This window comes from Sparus aurata, chromosome 18 (assembly GCF_900880675.1).
Source record: "Sparus aurata chromosome 18, fSpaAur1.1, whole genome shotgun sequence".
Classification (NCBI taxonomy): domain Eukaryota; kingdom Metazoa; phylum Chordata; class Actinopteri; order Spariformes; family Sparidae; genus Sparus; species Sparus aurata.
The window spans coordinates 29,055,108-29,075,466 of record NC_044204.1 but is presented as its reverse complement, the minus strand read 5'-3'; the positions used below and the strand labels follow the sequence as shown (position 1 = coordinate 29,075,466).

The 20,359-nt window shown below is 41.9% G+C and overlaps 1 protein-coding gene across 10 annotated transcripts in view; it reads right to left on the bottom strand.

Moving 5' to 3' along the window:
- atp11c (ATPase phospholipid transporting 11C (ATP11C blood group)) overlaps positions 1 to 20,359 on the bottom strand; it is a 47,529-nt gene that overhangs the window by 13,467 nt on the left and 13,703 nt on the right. For all 10 annotated transcript variants that reach the window (XR_003981434.1, XM_030396221.1, XM_030396224.1 and 7 more), the window contains exons 2-12: positions 15,590 to 15,709; positions 14,037 to 14,126; positions 7,670 to 7,750; positions 6,422 to 6,529; positions 5,257 to 5,385; positions 3,449 to 3,537; positions 2,777 to 2,827; positions 2,284 to 2,348; positions 2,097 to 2,178; positions 1,861 to 2,011; positions 610 to 807 (exon numbers count right to left, since the gene is read on the bottom strand). Coding sequence is in view for 9 of the 10 variants with exons in the window: in XM_030396221.1 (XP_030252081.1) it covers positions 610 to 807; positions 1,861 to 2,011; positions 2,097 to 2,178; positions 2,284 to 2,348; positions 2,777 to 2,827; positions 3,449 to 3,537; positions 5,257 to 5,385; positions 6,422 to 6,529; positions 7,670 to 7,750; positions 14,037 to 14,126; positions 15,590 to 15,709 (1,164 nt within the window). In the remaining variant the exon portion in view is untranslated. The remainder of the gene's footprint in view (positions 1 to 609; positions 808 to 1,860; positions 2,012 to 2,096; positions 2,179 to 2,283; positions 2,349 to 2,776; positions 2,828 to 3,448; positions 3,538 to 5,256; positions 5,386 to 6,421; positions 6,530 to 7,669; positions 7,751 to 14,036; positions 14,127 to 15,589; positions 15,710 to 20,359) is intronic.

Below are 20,359 nucleotides of genomic sequence, written 5' to 3'. Positions count from 1 at the left end.
ATCATCTGGCAAACCAAGTGTGACTGATTTACAGAGGCGCTGTTTGAGTCTGAAGTTGAAAAACTGCAGCACAGCCAAACTGCTGTTTTTATAACGCTGCTCATATCAGTATTGACAGTAACCCTGATATTAAAGAAATTAAATATCACACCTTTTCTTCATCACTTCATCGGATCGCCTTTACACTATTGATTTAGTGTAACTGTATGCTTTTGTACAGTTATGGTTACAGACTCTCTCCACCTCCCAACAATTGTATTATGAGTGTTTTTCACTGACCAAAGAGGAGACAAAACGTAAAAAATAAATGTTAAAGATAAAATTGACTGATGGCATTTTTTCACCCGTTTTTTTTTTTATAGATATCACAATATCATTAACGTGAATCCATTCAATCACGAAAATCGGAGTCAGGACGGACTTCATTATGACTTGGTCTTGACCTTTCTACTGATCTGTACATATTTCTGTCTTTGTGCTGTTTTAACACACAAATGTTCTCTCTGGCAGATCAGTAAAGGGTTATCTATTCTTCACAGACAACTACTCAACTTGCATTCATTTCTGCCATTAAAATGTTTTTAATTTAATTTTGTCCAATATCCTGACCTGTCCCAGCTCCTCATTGAGGTCTGAGGTGTTGACCAGCGCCCCCTCCTTGATTTCAGGGTCAAAGAAGTCCTTGTCCCATGTGATGAAAAAGGATCCCAAAAACTTCTGCATCTCAACGGTCACATACATGGACACCGGAATGATGAAGTTGAAGAGCACCATGAAGGACAGGAAGTCGGTGAACATCTTTAGGTACTGTTGGGGGGGAAAACATTAGAACACAGACAGATATTTAAATGTTTTGTCTTAGCTGGCCATCAGATATTGCACCATTTGTCTTCTTAGTTTTGACAACCCGCTGGTGTACAATGCACTTTGTATGCATAACACACAAAACATGACGTGCTTAGAATGAAACCAGTGGCGTTAAACTATCAAAACAACTAATACGAAAACATGATGGTAATCATAAGGTTGTATCTCAATGTTCAAGGTTTATTGAGTCTCGAGGGTTAACAGCCAATGAAATGGAGCATGTCATGATGTAGGGTCCACAGCGGCCATTTTGCTGAGAAGAGTTTTATTAGTGTGGATCAGAGGAGGCCAGGGCTTGTAAAACACTTTAACACAATGGAACTGTGAACCACAAAGTTACAACCACAATCCTCCACAGGGTATTAACAGAGGCCTTCTTGGTAGAGTAACACACTTGCAATACCCAAATTGTAGCGCACTGATGCTGTGCTATAAAGACCTATTGGCTATTCTTCTAGACATGCATTTCTGCAGTTAATTCCCTTAAGCAAATCATTAAGCTTACATTGTTGTTCTCGGTTTTCACAATTTTTCATACAGACACAGTTGGACTGTATTGATGTCTATCTGAGTCCACTTAAAGGCACAGTATGTAAATTCTGCCGCCACAGGTCTTGCAATGAAAACAATGAAAACAAAGGGCATTGTTTGATGACACTGTGAAGTGGCGTGGGTTCATGGGAGTTGTTGTCTTTATTGTAAAACAACCAATGTTGTTAATCAGGCTGGACTCCGTGTGACACGTTCATGATTAGTATTATTTAATATAAGTATTAAAGGTTTATTTCTGTTACATTTTGTCACTTTTGGTGACCGAGTGAAACATACGTTCACGTATTTGGGAACATTTAGGATAATGTAAACACACACCTCAGAATATATACCAAAAGTCATTTTGGCATTTCAATACAGGAATGTTGACATCTACATCTTTAACTCACAGTTCATTCTCATGATAACAAGGGCAGGCAGATTGCTTTAATGTGTTCTCACCCGGTTGGTGTCCTTCTCTCTCTGGGTTTTCTCATTGTACCAAGGCTCATCCTGTCCGGGCTCACTCTGCCAAACATACTTAAGCGTAGTGCACACTAGGGCCTTGCTCACCAGTATGCAAAGGTAAACCAGAAGGAAGGCATTGATCGACCTGAAAACAGAAGAAATCAAGTCAGTGTGTAGCAAAGGAATGTTCCGTGTTTTCAACATGATTACAGCATTTCCTCTAAACTTACTTCTCCACAGCAGAGCGTTTCTGAGACTTGCCCTGGTAGTTGAGCGCCATCTTTGTCTCCATGCCAGTGTAAACTGCAACACCTTCAAAAAACAAAAGGAAGAGAAGATGACAGAATAGCTTTTGAGATACTGAGCTAACCATCAATAATGCAAGTTATGCAATGAAGGCAATACCGTTTTACTTACCACAGATTTTCTGAGTGTTCTTTAAAGTTGCCCCTTTCAGCAGAAGGTTTTCTGGGCCCAAAGATCTGCACAATCCCATCAGTAGATCAGACAATTTAGTCAGAAGCTGTGCAGTGCACACACTCACACTACATTCTTTAAATGGAAACCTGGCAGGCAAGCTGGCATCCACTCTAAAATACTCAGTGACAATACACAGTATGACTGCAGTCTGGGCTTACACCGGTCCCAGTGTTCTTGAGAAGGACACTGGCATTTGTTTATATGGCCATTACAAAAGCAGTCAATGATAAATGCCTGTGGGAGTGCTTTGGAAGCAGCGGCTGAAGCAATGCCAGCCTGTTTTAATTTTAATGCGCGTTTGCAATGAAGGATCAATCGAATAATGATTTGTTGGTGATGCAAAGGGAAACAAATGAGTGCTTAAGCAACTATGTTTTGATTTAGCGCTCACTTTAAGTGGGCTGAGAGAGTTGTGCATGAGTGCTCTCACCTCACTGCAGGCTCCTGATTGTTTCTGTCAATGTGCATACGGCCGACAAACCTGGAAAAAAATTACATACACGCTCAGGAAAAAAGTACATGTGACAATTGTTTTGCACAGTCTTCAACCTCTAAATACTAGAGTGGATTTGAACTTGAGGAGTCCAAATCCATGCCGAGTCCATTTACTTTACAGAACTGTAAGTACTCACTGACCTAAAATCAGTTGCAGAGGTTTGGGAGCCAGCTAATTACTGGTGATTAGCCAGCAGCACGCTGTCAGTTTTATTGACAACGAATAGCAAGTATTTGGCACCATAGCTTACTTAGCACGTCTCAAACACCATTCTGATGCATGGCTAAATGACACTATTCCAACTCCATGCCCCAAGGGGGAGCCACAGGCTGTGTGTTGACTGAACTGAGATGCCTTCATGTGAATACTAATCAACTAAGTAGAACTACTTTGAGCATACCAGGCATACTTTCACTATTCCTAAAATAAAACCAACCAATAATACAGGTTGGCTTGCCAAAACATCTCCACTTAACAATCGACATGTTAATATTACAGTCACTTAGGACATTTTCAACTGGCATTGAGTTAATCCACCTCCCAACAAACCACAGGCAATGCATGCTGGTGGTGTAAACTTGTTGGGGCACCATCATGAGCGCCTACTTGTAAAGGTCAGGCTGCGGCTGTTCACACTCGATGGCGGCGTAGAGAGATTCCAGGTCCTTCTCTGTGTCTGGTACTGTGTAGTGTGTCTGTACAAGTGGGAGAGGCAGAGACAGACAGAGGGTGAGCATTCGCTGGCTCAGGTCAACTGATAATTTTAGCCTTCCCCTTCCTCTCACACACAAGCACTACAGGAAAATGAAAAAACAAAAGATTCCCAGAATCCTTGAATCCCACTTGAGCATAAACTACATATTTCTGAGGAACTAGACAAGAGCCTTTTTTAAAATGCAGGCTGATAAATAAAACTTCACTCACTAACTGTTAGGTACAGATGGTTGACAAATTAAAGAAAAACCTGAGTAAATGATCGGAGAAACGGGCAGTTAAAAATGGAAATGCATGATGGGTAACTTGAGTGGGTTGATGATTTGGAAATGATGTGACTAATAGGCTACGACCTTCATATTCCAGATCTTAACCCAGTTAAACACCTGTGGGAGATCTTTGACCGACTTGATAGACGTGGCTTTTGGAGCCTCGAACCGTTATCAAAATGAAACTGAGAAGTTTAAAGGGGAAATCACTTACTATTAATAACTCACTGACATTTGAATTGCGAGAAAGGGCCCCAACAAAACATTGCTAATTGTAAGGGCTTATAAGCATACAAGGTTGGGAACTATTGGTTTAATCTTTATCAGTGAAAAGTAAATGATTATATTATCAACTGTATCAGTCAAATAAATGTAGTGAAATAACAAGTACTATATTTACCTTAAATGTCACAAAATAGAACTAGCTTCAATTGGAAATTTTCAGGTAGAGTACTTCAAAATTGTACATAACTTAGTAAATTAACTTTGTTACTTTCTGGCATTGTGGGGATATCCTGTTCAAACAAAATTGCAGCAAAAATGTCCACAAAAACTATTAATAAGCCTGTATAAGATTAACTAGTTGTTGTAAGTCGACATACAGTAATAACAAATCAGCATGTATATGATCAATGTGAAAAGCATTAAAATGTTATGGTAACAACACTTTTATCTAGACCAATTATTTGGCATTTTTTCAGCATCAAGACTCTTGGAAGTTGCCAATTTGTTGAAATTCTTTTTAAATGGCCGAGTTCTACAGTATGCGTGAGTATATTGCACTGCCCTAATGTTGGCTAACTAGCACTGACATCGCTATTGTTAGCCAGCGTTTGCAACGTTAGTGCAACAAACTGGCAACCACTTGGGGAGGCAGGAGATTCATACAACAGGGGTGTTGGGACATAAACGCAACAGCAGGGGGGAGAAGGATTGCCAGACTGAGTGGCTAAATGTTATTTAATAACATCTCTCAGCGAAATTCTCCGAGCAACCATCACAATAGCTTTTGTGTCACTTGACAATGATGCTGATGGGGCAGATTCATCACTACTGGTTTGGAAAAAAACAATGTCGGGCTAAGTCAATGAAATCAAATTAAATCATAATTCAGTCTGATTATTATGGTGGCCCAATATTTTACAAAGTAACTTCAAGTTAGGATTACCTTTAATTTGTCACCCCCTATATATAGTGAGAGAAATTGAAATGTGTACTAATTGACTAAGAACTAGTCAATTAATAATTCAGAAGATAAGATATATATTTAGACAAGTGTGTTTAGAAATAGGCAGTAACTGTTGAATAACAACTATAAATCTACATACACTTCCCTTTTCCTGATAAGCACGTCACTTAAAATGCTTACAATATATACAAACTAACCACTGTGTTATGACAGAGATACAACAGCAGAGCGTTCCTTCTTACTTTATGGTTGGACTCTCCATCCAGACTTGCAGTGGTAACGAAACATGTGCCATCGTCTCGACTAGACTGCAGCAGTATTAAATCACAGGGAAAGGTCTCATCCTCCTCCACCTCCACCACATCTCCAACCTGATCAAAGATACAAACACTTATCTCAGTTCCTTTCCTCCTACTTCTTGAGCAGCAGATCAGTGGGATTCAGCACAGAATTAGTCACAGATCTTTAAAAGATCATAGCATTAAACAATTTTACCACTAGGGAGCAGAATGACTCAAAAGTAAACTTACATAACAGCCGAATTTCCTGTCAAGTTGTTGCAGCTAATTTGTTACGAAACAATTGTCTTTTTAAAGATATGGTTTAAAAGAAGGTTATTTTTGTTATATCTCGTTTCAACAACAAGGTTGCAAAGTAATTTACAATGGAAAAATACAGTAAACTAAGATCCAAAACTGTAAGATATGAACAACAAAACACTTACATCGTAAGAATAAATGGGATCAATTAAGAAAGAGCCTTAGGATAAAACTACGTTTTAAGAAAGGTCAGTGAGTTCCACATCTGAGACCTCCGACAGCTTAAACAGAGCAACATGTGTCACTCTGACCGCTGGTCAATTTTCACTCATCTTTTTGTTCCAATTAGGTTCTGCCAAGTACTGACACAAACTCTGAATCTCTTTGGGCTTGCTAAATGTTTACTTTAGCCTGAGTCCATTTAGCACCAGGGGGTAGCTTGCAGCTAACTTGTGTGAGCTCCTGTGCTGGGAGCAGCTGTCCAGTGTTAAACAAAGGAACAATGTTTTGGTTTTGACAGCTGGATGTGGATTCTCAGTGGTGTCAGCAGCACAAGACCCTACAACACAACCAGGAGTCATTTGGTTCACTTTGAATATAGAAAAAGTATCTCTTAATACACGTTTAAGCTTTTAAACACCCATAAATCTTTGAAAATACGACTGTGTACAGCAAACAGATAAGAATGCATTGGAAAAATTACCTGCACACAACTCCCTGGATAAATTAATTACCATCCCACCCATGTTTGAACAGCTAATCAGTTCAGGGAAGCAATGTTTCCCCCTCTGCATATATTGCAAACACAGTCACACCGAGGTGCCAGCAGTTTCTCTCTGAACATGTCTCAAAGAAAATACAAATGTACCTTAATCTTCTCACTCTCCTTACGTATCCTGCAGCCATTCTCCAGCACTGTCACAGGGTACTTATTCACCTCGTTGTCAGCCTTGTGCCGAAGCCAGTCTTCATAGCCCTGCAGCGACATATCAAAATCAGATACAAAAAGTACAAAAGTTTGGACTTGTCAAGTTCAGTGCCCAAAGGACAACGAACAGCGTATCGTCAGTAAATGCTGTCACACAGTTAAGTTTTGGTAAAGGAGTGTAAGACACAAAGAAATGTCTGCGTATACAATATTATCCTTACATTTATTATTCAATCATAATGTGAGAAAGAGTGCCTACAGCAGCAGAATGGGACAGTGAATGTCCAGCAGCACACTGGAACAATATACCATGAAATAATACTGAGTCGGGTGGAAAAAATAATATTCCTGGGGCTGCTGCAGCGTAAGGCACAAAAGTCTAGTGTAGACTTCATAAGTACTTTAAGATAGTGATGGAGATAGAAGAGATGGTGCAGGGATGTAGAGGGTAGAGAGGGAAAACCAGAGCATGTGCCAAGGTGGAGCTCCGAGCCAGAAAGCGGGATTACCGGGAAAGGTGATAGGAGGAGAGAGAAAGTCTGGTTGAGTGATGCAGAGAAACGATGCCAGGTGGATGAAAGGGGGAGAGAGGGGAGGGGAGGGGAGGCATTCCACGGATGGTCAGTTGAACTATACAGTTCACCACAGCCTGACTAATGGGAGTCGGGCAGACCGCCTTGGTGTCCGGCTTCAAAGCCTGGCTGAAGGCGCTCCGGCGCTATCAGTGCGTCCCATATATTTTCTGAAGGAAGTCCACCCACTATTGTGCATTTCAAAGCCCCAGCAGCAGGCTAACTAAAAAGCCAATCCTAAAACAACACATCTAAAAAGCAAAGGACATGACAGCAACAGAGCCAAAGAAAACAGACACTACATCCTTGATAATTTGTATCTCTGGAATAGACTCTCTCATTATTGCACACATACTCCACGAGCCCATTTCGTCTTCTCCCCAATCAGAATTCACCAGCGCACGTTAATACAAGACCCAAGAGAGCATTAGTCACGTTTTACACAAAAATCACAGCAAGGGAGTTGTGAAGGCAGGGGGGCTTATTATGTTACATGGACAAGGAGGAAAGATCTAATGCAATGAGAGACACTATGAAGAAATGAGGGTGTGAATATAGAAATCACAGAAACATCTCTGTCACCAAAAGTCTTCGGCCTGAGTAGGCAGCGTCTTACCTGCTTGATAGCGGTTACTGTGATCACAAAAAATAAGGGTAGGCCACTGGTGACTGGGCTGGTGGGGGTGTCCACTATCACCTGGTGGAGGGAAAAAAGAAATTCAATTTTAATAAAACAACAATACACTTGTGACCTTCTAAGTGGAGGGCTGTGCATTGAATACTTAAAAGTCTTAGTGCAGCACATGTGTGTTTGTGGTCACACAGGGAGGAGTTTGTGGTAAAGTAAGCAAGCCCTCTAAATGCAGGGTGTAGTCTGCTTCTGTGAGGCATTTCTACTGTTCCCCAAATCTGTTCATGAGGAGGAAACACGGGGGAGACATTTACATTTTGCTAGAGACAGGGAGGTTCTGGACCATAGAACTTTTAATCAAGTGGGCCAGGGACGGAGTGCTTAATCTGCAGGCATGCCAACACTACTGTGTCTCTGCCAAGGCATGGTAGAGGGCCAACTTGAAGCTGTGCTGGACTCACCTTACCTGCCTCGGCCGAGTGTGCGGGAATCCAGCGGTACAGCATGTGTTTTGTGCATGTGTGTAATAAGAGCAAATGTATGACCTGTGATTGGGTAATCCCAAACAAGCAGTTCAGGAGAAGCACCTGACCAAGGCTCCCCGCTTAAACCCCAGCACACAAACAGCTGTGTGTTTGTGTGTTCCCTAAAACCATCACGAGATGGATTTACCCTGGCATTTCTGATCCTGCAGACTGCAAGCTGGCCTCCCCCTGAGCCGGAGAGCGTATCCCAGCACGCACAAACACGACACATCCAGCTAGTTGGTATTCTGACCGGGAGCTTTACAAGCTGTCAGATAGACATCAGCTCAAGGGAGAGCAGAGAGATGCGTTTTGAAGCAGTCTCCGCTGTTTTACTCACCTGTGCTTGGACTCGCTATGAAAAGAACAGCAGCGCGTTCAGTAATCAAGGACAGACATAAACACACAGCCACATTATGCGTGTACCCATACTCACATTAGGACACACTCACAGAAAGTACAAGGGCAGTGAGCTACCAGCCTACCCAAGCTTTACTGTGATTACAATTAACTGCAGGATAAATCAATTACGAGGCAGAGATGGACTAGTGCACATCGACCCTTTGGAGGAGTGCAGATTCAGAGGAGACTCTGCATTATATTTGTAGTGCTCGGCAATTCCAGTGAGACAGAAGCAAAAGTAATAATTCTGCCGCAGTTGCCCCAGGTGTAGAGAGGCAGAGGTTAGAGTGTTTCAAACGGGAAGTGTGTGTACATGAGGATGGTATACAGGGCTCCATGTTAAAGACTCATTACACCTGACACATTGCTATAGGCTCCCTAGCTAGTGAATTATTCAATGCCTCTTGAGAACAGCTCAGTTTCCCCGGGTCATGTTAGCCCTCCACTGTTTGCCATGACCAGTTACTCAAAGGAGAACACTTCCCTAAGCACAGGTGTGATGACTACTGCAGAAAGGTGATGGTGGGCCTGGCGTCACACGGCCTTCAAATAATATTGCTGTACTTTTATGCTCCATCATGATACACAAAATATATCTTGATATTTTGAAATCTACCTAAAAAACGTTTCATGATATGAGGATGTTTTTGACAAAAACTTCAATATCGATATTACAACAAGACTGCAAGACTGTGTACCTTCTTACAATACATTTAAAATATTAACAAAATGAGATATTTGATAAGTAAATATTATTAATGGCGATGTAATGGCTAATAATATACCTTGATATGTTAAATAAAGTGAGAACAAAATTCCTGCCTATTCGGATCCGCACCAAAAGTCAGTGGGGTCTATTCTGGGCCGAGAACCAGCCTCCATCCAACGAACCAACAAGGGCAGCAGCATAACCTCACTGGCAGCTGTAAGTGGGTAAATGCAACTATTACAGAATAATTAGCAAGTACAATAGTTTGATAACATGTAAATTACATCACGCTACTATAATGCAGCCTTTAAAACCAGGAAAATATCTCAATTATGCCCTATCAAGATATTACGATCTCCAAAATCTAAGATCATATGAAGTCTCACATCACAATAACAAGATAATATCAATATATTGCACAGCCTTAAGTGATGCAGCACTTTATTTGTGGCTATAACAAGTCACATCTCTTTTTTTGTGCGACTGAATTGAAGGTTAGCTGATCACAGAAAGCTAAAAAGGAACTGCAGGAGGGACTGAGGACAGCATGTCCCTGTGATGCAGCTGCCAGATGGCCAAACTTGACAAAGGGCGACCACAGCACAGAGAGAATGCTTTACAAATGTTCTAGTCTAAACGCTGTTTGATGCCGATTCATCTTTGGCACTTTTATGACAATTCTGGAAACTGTTCAGTAGAGGACTATAAAAAGAGACAAACGATGGTGGCGTCTTTTTTTAGTGTTCATCTACAGTGATTCTAAAAACAATGCTTTCTTTTAATCTCACACTACAGTACCATGTAAAATCAGACTTGACAAGTCTCAAAGACATAATTGTGGCAAGGACAGCCATCATTTTTGGAACAGGCTGAGGGGTTAGAATGCCCTTTAATGCCGTTACTGAAAATACTGAAACAGCAATTTCCTTAAAAACTTAAACTTAAACAAAACCTTCATCTACTGTACTTCGGGCAAACCACACACACCGTTCTCCGAGAGTTCGTCTTTCACAGTTTATCCGCTCTGATTCACAACAAACCCCACCAAACCTCCAGATGGCCAAATACCTTTTCCTCCTCTGCACCAAATGCAAAGCCCCCCCCCCTCCAAAAAAAAAATCTCAGCATAAGAGTGAACTGTTTGCTGCTGCTGCTGCTGATGTGTGGCTGTGATATCAGAGCTGCAGAGTGGAGCAGCACAAAGCCCTTCATCTGAGCCGGGAAGTGTGTCAGAGTGAGCGACAGACAGCAGGTTCCCGGGGTCCCAGGGCAGCGCTGTGGGCCCTCATGTCCTCCTACCCCTTCACCCTCTCCTGCTTCCACTCTATCCCACACTCTCCCTCCCTTTCTCTCCTGCGCTCTATTCCCATTCGATCACATTCGAGCAAAGACATGCAGGGCTATTTATAGGAGAGTGGTGCTTTTTTATCAGCCCTGTGTCTATTTGTGGCACTCAGAAGTACAGAGGGCTTCCTGGCTGCTGACGTCAGCAGTGCAGCGCTGCAGAGAGATGGGTGGAATGCGAAAGGGAAAAAGGGGGGAAAGAAAGGCAGAAGAGAAAGAGACCAAATGACAAAGGGAGAGACAAAGGGATGGGAAGGACCGAGCTGGAGGATGCATGACATTTGGGTGTCAGTAAAGCATTTGCATGAAGCCTCTCTGGGGAAGTGAGAAGGTTTATTTCCGTCTGCAAGATGCGAGTGCAAAATGAGTGCACGCAGAGTCGTCTGTGTACCTGTTTCTCCCACATACTCTCCCCCTCTCTCTCTGATATAATAGCAGGCTGCATGGGAAAAACTGAGTGGTTAGGATAAGGAGCCCCCTCTAGAGAGGCTGGATTAGTGGAGAAACGCCAACCACGCTGCAGCTTGGGTAAACACCGTCAGCAAACCCAGGACACCCACTGAGTCATACATCACACGCGCAGGCACATACACATACATGCGACGCATTCTACGCTACACACACAACACACTGATTATCCCTGTGTGTTTGTGTGAGTGATGTACACATGTTTAGTGGTGCACTCCCACAGAAGTGTGCTGTATTAGCTCAACATGATTTCACACATTAGCTCACAACTGTTCAAAATCCGGCACCTTTAGCCGTTAGCTGAGGACAGTATAGAGCAGCAGGGATGTACTGAATACTTCAAAGCTTCATTCATAACGTTGACATTAGAATTTTAAAATCAACATTTGAATGCTGCACAGCTTTTTTTGTGCACTTCTATTCACCCTGTTTAAATGTTGTGTTTCTGCAGAGTTGCAGATAAAAACTAGGCTACACTAATATTATTATTATACTTTGGTAGAATATGATTGCAGTAGTGGCTGCATAGGATTGTTCCCAAATCTTGTGATCCAAACATTTCCCATAAATCCAGAGTTCTGTTAAGTACGGAGTGCTTCCATCCTCCTGCTCACTGCACATGATGACAGGGAAACACCTGTATTGACAGGGCAGTCTATCCGCAGTCAAACAGAACCATAATCAAACTTACGTAACAAAAAAAACAAAAATATATTTCTGCTCTAACACTAAAAAAAAACCATCATATCATGTATCTGCAAACACTAAGCATTCTGCATGCCATTTTTCTGATGAATTGATTTATTCAAATTGAGGATTTTGTCTGAGTGCTGTTTTACGGGCGATAATGTCATAAAATATGACAACAAACCTTCAAAGTTTCAATTGAAAACATGGAAACAAGCTCAGAAGCAAACCGGAATATAAGGGCTGGAGGGTCAACTGTAAATATGGGGGTAAACAAAACTCAGGGGACAACCTTAACCCTGCAAATGATCAGTATTGACATGAGAATGACTGAACTACTTTGCGAGTGCAGCACAGAGGTACTTCTCAGTTTAATACAATGCTGGACCTCTGGGAGCAGTCACTCTGTGAGCTCATTTAGTCAGTATGTGACTAGAGAAAGCACAAACCCTCCAGAGCAGGCCCGACACCAGCACCTGTTTACACTGGCAGGCTGTTTGCGGCCATAGTTACTGCTAAAAGGCGAGAGGTTAGTTTCAAGCTCCATGTGCAAGTGATGAAAGAAGAGCAAGAGCAGATGTAAGCAACTTCATCTACTTTTTATTTGTTTGTCCCCTACACCAATCATCCACTGTCACACTGTAGACAGGAGAGAGGAGAGGAGTGAGGAAAGAGGCGAGGTCACTTAAGAGCACAGGGCAGGGGAATAAGGATGCCAGTCAATGCATTTTAGTCAGCGCTCTTTGCCAGCTCGGTTTCCACTTATGAAGATGGAGCAGCACACGACACAAAAATGGTCTTATCTTTATAAAGAGTAACAGAAGCAATAACATCTTTAAAAAAATATATACGCAATTCAAAACCTGCCTCTATTTTTTACAACATCTTTTGAACGAGACAGTGAATGTAAAAATAACTCAATCAAGTACAGCTTTATCCTTTGAACCTTGTAACCTAATTCTAGGAATCACATATCGACATGTTGGATAAAAATAGAATCTACACGCTCCTGAGCCCTGGTACTAATAGCCCATAAAAAATCCATTAATTGGCTTACAAATGATCTAACAACTTTGGAGGAAATGGAGGGAAAGGGTTAGAGGAGGTGAAGTGCATACAGCTAGCTAGCAATTTCATTGCACAGTATGTCATTTTTGCTGCTGGGGTCTCTCAATCAAAGCAATGAAAACGCAAGAGATAGATTGATGACATCGTGATGTGGTGTGGGATCATGGGAGTTTGTGTCTTCATTTTTACACAACCACTACTGCCAATTAAAATCAGCCTGACGAGAGCCATGCAAAAATATTCATAAAAGTATTAAAGTTTTAGTCACGTTAAGTTTAGCAACATTAACAGACTTTGTTCCTTACTCCCTAACGCATCATGCGATGATCCCCAGGATGTTATAGCGACAGGCAACCAAATAAAAAAAACAGCGTTATCTTGAAGAGAATACCGGATATTTCTGGGTTTGACCATTGTTGGACACATTAGGATAATGTAAGTAAATAACTCAACAAAAGGTCTAGTTGTTTTTTAACATTTTAATCAGGAAATACTGCATGTTAAATATTTAAAATGGATACTTCTTTAGAAAGAGGAACCTAATTTTGAGGCAACTGAGTATAACTTTGTTCAGAGTATAGCTTGTATTTGTCTCTGTGTATATACTATTAACTTCTTTTTAGACTTAAACCTTAGTTTATACCTGAAAGCTATTGCATTATCTAATCAATTATTTTCTTGAAAAGTTATGTAAGAAACCATCTGTGGGATGTGATTCAACAAAGAAAACTCTCAAGAGAACCTAAAAAAAAACAAAAAAAGGTGCACACTGCTCAAGACTCAAGGGAGGCAATTCTGACGACTGCACATGTTTCAAACATCCTGCACAGTTCACATTTCCAGTGACTGTTTCACACCTGCCATGGCCACATGCAAATGGGCACACTGTCTCACACATCACGTAGGCGTACAGAATACCAGTTGTGAAGCGGAGTTGGATGATATGCATTGACCCATTCAGATCATCAACAGGATTACACCCACTTCATAGTGTTGTCTGAAAAGGTAGATGATGTGCACACAAAGGCTGTGTTTCACACCATCACAGTCACAGTCATAGATACAACAGGCATTAATAGTCAGTATTTAACAGTGATAAAGAAACTCTTATCTTTGTTTGGCTTGGAGCACTTATAAAGCTTGTCCTTACCTGCACCAGGAAGATGATAAGGAAGTAGAAATTGGCAATTCTTCTAAACTGTTCAAACAGGTTCTTTGGTAGAAAGTTCCAAACTGTATACTGTGGAGGAAGGTGGGGGAGAGACAGAAAAACAAACATGTAAGTCAAAGAGAAATAAGTAAGGTATAAAGAGTTTGTGTTTGCTTCTTGCTGCTCTTTTTTGTGAAATTCTCCCCGTACAGCCATGGTGTTTTTCAAGCAAACTTAGGGAGGTTAAAGAAAGGCTTGGCAAGGGGAGAGAGATTAGAGGCATTCAATATTCACAGAGTCTTGCATGTGTGTATTCTGTCTGAGCTGCGGAGGGGGGGAAGAGGAAAGGCAACTTCAATAGCTTGGAGTCTCTGTTCTCTGTGCTGCCTAGGGGAGACAGCCCGTGGGGGACCGCAGGTAGTCCATTGATTCAGATTAGTGATTTATCTCCTTAATTTTGGCTACCCTTGAATGCAGAGCCGATGAACTTATCAGGTTGATGACTGTTTCTGTGTGTTTTGTTCTTTTTTTAAGTGGCCATGACTGCTGATACCATCGGGGATGAAGCGACCCCTTTTATCTGCACAAATCCCTGAGAGACGCTTCAACAATACCCTGCTAGCGACTGTGTGCCACACAACAAAGTACCAAGGTGAAAAACACAAATGCGCGCACATGCATGCTCGCACAGAAACAGCAGTAAGGCACTGTTTATGATGGGGAATGTCTGCATGGGGATGGTGTTGAAATGCAGCGGCAGCAGAACGGCCCATCTCATTTTGCCAGAGAGAAAAGAGAGTGAAAGTAATGAGAAAAGGGGGGTGGCAGCAGTGAGGGTGGCTGAGCGGGGTGGTGCAGTAGCAGCAAGAGCAAGAGAGCAGAGGCGGAGATTGGTCATTGCAGAGTGCAAAAGCAACAGGATGATTGAGAGCGGAGGCATGGAGGAACATAAACACTACAGCCGGGGTAATTAAAGGCTGTTTACCCTGACATACTGGCAGGAGCCAATTGATTGGCCCATCCTCACTGGGACCCTCTGCACCACTATAAATCCCACTGCCTACTTACTCCCACAACCGCTTCCTTCTCCTCATCACTTTCACTGTTCATATCCATAAGCCAGCCTGCATGAACCTGCAGCTGACACAGTACTGAGCGGTGAGTTTTAGGTGAAGGGAGGTGGGGAGGAGTGCGGTCTATCCGAGCCCAGGGGGAAACGTCGGAATTGCCCACCCTGCCAGTACATTAATAGCCGGCCATGTATTTCACTGCCACAGCCGGTGCTCCCCTGACAGACAAATAATCGCCTTCCGTTGGGAGTGAAGACAAGCATGTGGAGAGGCAGTGGGAGGAGGAATACAGAAAGGAAGACATTGGAATGGCTCAGGAGTGTTCAAGGCTTCATTTTGCATTCAAAGTGTCAGATAAGAGAAGAAAAATGCCGGCAGGTGAAACATAATGTGCAGAGGAGCGGAGAAACAAACTGAGGTGTATGAATTTCATCTTGGTGTATGGCCAGACTGGAGCCCTGTGCATGGGAGTGCATTTCTTACCTTGGAGGACACAATCCTATTATCGCAGAACTTGGCTGGGATGAAAGCCTCAGTGGCAGAACATGCCCGATGACCAACATAGATAGTCCTACTGTCCACTCTTCTCTCATCAACGCCAAGCTAGAGGAGGATGCAGCGGGGGGGGGGGGGGGTTAGAGAAGGGGAGAGATAAAGATAAAACGACAAAGAAAAAAGAGGACATGTTAGTGATTCAAGGTACTTAAACAAGAACTGGATATTGTACCAAATAATTAAGAAAAAAAAGTGTATTCAAATTTGATTTGAATAAACATATTTTTCAATGGCAGCTATAGCACTGTAAAACAATAGCACCTTCTTATGCCCACACACCCTCTACATTTTTTTCCTACAGTTTCTTTAAAAGGATAAGGGTATTTTACAACAACAGCCGGATTTTATCTGCTGGCTTTTTGCATCCCAGGGTCAGGCAAGCTCAAATAATATTCAGCACAAATAAAGATTCCAGAGTTCACTGAAAAAACACCACGCTGCCAAGATTAAATACATGAAATAAAAGATAAATAAATAAAAGTTAGAAATGTGTAACCAAGTTCGGTTCCTCAAATCTGTTTAGAGAGAACGCTCTTCTCAAACAAATCAATAAAGGATCTTAAACAAATAAATAATAAACCCAACTTCTCCAAAAGTTGCAGGCTGCCGCTGCAGGCTTTTGGTATGTAGTTGTGTGAACTTTGAAGCGTTTCATTTTTCCTTTGGATGAGCACAAGTAGGCGGGGGTGGAGGGAAAAGAAAATACTGGGAGGATCATCAGTCCTGCTTTTGATTTTGCTTTTGATTAAAAATGAAAGCTCATTTCAATCAATTTTCAATTTAGAATCAAAATTGTACACCCCCGCTTGAAGGGAAGCCAAGATTTGACCCATGATCTGAGGCACTCGGATGTACTGTAAAATAAATCAATGAAAACCAAAGAATTGTTTCGTCGTGTTCACAATCATCACAAAGGGTCTGTTGTGGCCATAAAATATTTTACACTCTGACGAGGCCTAAATTCCACCTACAGGTCAAGAATTAAGTAGATTAGAATTTCTACTGTGGTGCAGAAAATTAAAAAGACTTGATAAGCATTCTACTGGAAAACTGTTGAGCACAAGCAAATAACTCAGAGAGGGGACAAAGAAAAATATGACCAGGGTCAACAGGCCAAAATGGTGATTGTGCAAGCTCTATAACTTAATTTCTCCTTGCCCAGGTGGTCATTCATCGATGACAAACGAGTAATACATGTGGGCAGCCGAGAGAAAAATGCTGTGCTCACATTTATGCGCTGGGAAACCTTGTCGTGGTGCAGATGGCGGGGTGATATGTGCACGCACACACTTGTAAAACATCTGAAAGACGAAAGACTTCAGACCTTCAAGGTCAGGAGCCACAGACACGGTGTACAACATGAGGTGGCCAGGACATTCCTCTGCCATAAAAGGCAGGTAGGGTAAATCACGAAGCAAAGCAGGGAAGCCAGGCCGTTATATTAACTTCACTTTACAAGAGCTCTCCCTACATAAATCCCCCAAACAATAGCATCAATGATTACCTAAAATGGAACTAAAAAAAACTGTCAGGTCCGTTTTTGAGTTTCAAAATCAGTTTTTCCTGCACTGTGTGGAACTGACTGAGTTCACTGTTCTCTGTGTGAATTAACCTCAGGCTAAAAATAAGACATCACTTTTTGTATCTGTAAGTGAAGACATTAACGAACATCTTTTTAGGCTTGTGGAATATTTAATTATATTGTTCTACTAAAGGTTATCAAGCTGCTTTATAACAGTTATATAATAGCAGCGGGGGGGGGGGGGGGGGGGGGGGGGGGACTGGATTTCATCTGAAGCAGTCATGTCCAAAGAATGCTGAGTCTGTTTAATAAAGGGCAGCCTCATTACCACATGGAGCCAGTATGTTGAGTGCATCACTTCCAGTAAAATTCAGTGGAATTACACTGGAGCTTAAATGTGTCCCAGCTGAGCACACACGTAATGTTTTGTCCTGAAGAGTGTAGCCTGAAACACTACACTGTTCTCTCAGTGGCACATGTTTCTTTCCTGACTTTGGCTGAGAGTGGACTAACAACGAAAAGATCCTAACAACTGCAAAGCCAGTATACAGGATCAGCCAGAGCATCTACACTCATATTTGCTTCCACCTCCTTTTCTTTATTTCTTATCTTCAAGCCTACTCGTTATCTCAACATCGAGGAAGATGTTCACACCCATTTAAAGAGTAAACTAACTGATCTACCAATAAACACTGGTGAGATACTACAGTGACATGCTGTATGACCATCACAAGGAATCTAGCGCTTTCTACCTTATGTGTGACTGTAGTTCACCATTACTCATCAATTTAACAACAAAGAAAGGGAAGTGAGATCTGGCAATATTTTGTTTCTGTTAAGAACTTCACAATGTTTGTTTTCATAAGTTGTCCCAAGAATCCACTGTCTTTGAGCTTTGTATGCATATTGAAAGTCAGCTGTTCAGCCCGTCTGTCCTGCTGACACACCCAAACTTTGGTCCACTGCGAGATGTAGGACCATGACAGGTCTGATCATCACCCTGAGAGGGGAGAAGTGTGGTCCTCCATCTGTTCCCGAGCTGTGCAACGACATCATTAGCACGTGCCATGCATATCAAACAAGCATGAAATTTGTCAAACCTTACTGGTTTTTACCTCAGTGTTCCATGAAATTTCAACAATATATATCTTTTGTTTCTTTAAAAAAGACCACCCCGAGTCCGAGTTTTTGTTGAGGCTTTTTGCTCACCCTCTCTCTCCCTCTTTTCCTCTCACCGTTTTACACATCTCTGCTTTCAACCAGAGAGATAATGGACAAGTACTCATTTGTATGTGGAGTGGTGGAGAAAGCGCGCACCTTAGCAAATGTTTTTTGAACAAGCTTGTCTACCTGCAAACAAGCTGCATCTTGTAATGTGCGTTTCTGTGGCACTAACTCAAAATCCAGTTTCCCTTCTTGTTCGAGCATCAAAGCTTATATTACGCTGGGAAAATGGGACCTGGATTTCAGTGAAGCGTCCAATCACTGTGAGGCATTTAAGCCAATGTAATTTTAAGATATTTTCCCCCCCAGCAGGGTTCATGCACACTTCGTCAAAGTGTCCACAATACTGGACGTCAGGGAACATTGTACTAAATTATTTCATGTGGACCAAAATTGCACTGAAAATACACAATACAGAGTACAGATCAGATACCAATATATTTTAGAGTGTTACCCACACATATACTTCATTTGGGTAAGACACCCCAGTATAGTCATGGCTTTTGTAACAACTTTATAAAACAAACTGCTGACAAAGAAAGTTAACAGATTAACAGAGCAGACACGTACTGAGAAAGAAAACAGAATGATGAGGCAAACCATGGTGTGTGCATTAATGAAGACAATTAAAGCAACTATATTAAATGGAGGCAAGCCTTTACAGCAACTCAGAAAAAGATAGATAATTGAGTCTCATTGTCAGGTCATCAAACACTAATGCTTCCAACCTCCCCCTTGCAGTTGCTTGCCGTTTATGGATGTTGGCTACTTGTGCAGTAAAAATTCTGTAAAGTATACAGGACACTGCTGGGAAGTATCAATGTCCTGATTCCAGACACCAACATTTAAAGCATTTTCTTTACCGTTACTGGGATAGGTATCGAAACAACCCTAGCCAAGTATACCTGATATTTGCCATTTATTTATATACTGCATTTTCACATGATGTGTTATTTTTGAATGGACAATAGAAGTTGAATATATTATTTAGATTGGTGAAATGATTAAGTTGATCACACTTGAATAAACTGACAAACTGACAATCAGAAGCAGCTTCAAAAGGAACTTCTGGATGAACCTCACTATCTACTCTTCTCTCCTCTGACAGGACCCTACACACCAGTTCTTAAAAGCAGTTGTGCTCTCAGCTCAAGTACAAGTTGTGCTGCTATTACTGTGTTTGTAAATTATTGAGGTTATGCAGGCACAGGATCTGCTTTATATAATACAAAGCCCATCAACATGTGGGTTGAGAGGGGACATATTACCATGAACATCTGATTCTGGACAGGCGCCAGGCAACGTGAGAATTTATGGCCACCTGGACACTGAACTGCCCAAAGTCTGTTGCTGACAAGAAGTTAGATCAAAGAGTAGCCTGAAACACAAGAAAGTCTAATTTATGCATGTGGGGACACAAACGAACTACATAACTCCTGTTTATTCAATAATTTGCATCTTGTTAACGGTCAAATAACATGAAGGCCAAATCCTTGTCTTAATTCTGAAATATTTCCCATTGTGTCTCCAGTCCAGACTAGAGAAGGGAGCCAGCAGGCTTACATAGTGCTCCCTTATGCATGAGCAGCCATGTTCACACCTCAGTATGGCTGTCAAATCTACCATCCCCTACCCGCACGGCACACACTGACACCCCTTCAGCAGGACCGGACGGACCTGGCTGCCAGAGGATGAAGGGAGAGTGTGGGAGGAAGAAAGAGTGTGAGAGAAAGGAAGTACAGCAGGATCCAAGGACACAAGCACATCCAGGTTTTCTGTATCAAACAACAACCAGCCCCCAGGAGGAGCAGCAAGCCAAGAACACCCCCATGGACTACCTTGTTCATTTATTTGAATCAGATGCAGTGTTTCTGGCAGCTATCCTTCCTCTGTGTGCTCTGCAAAAAACGCCATCTACAAGTGTAATAGCGGCTTTCCAGATATGCAATCCT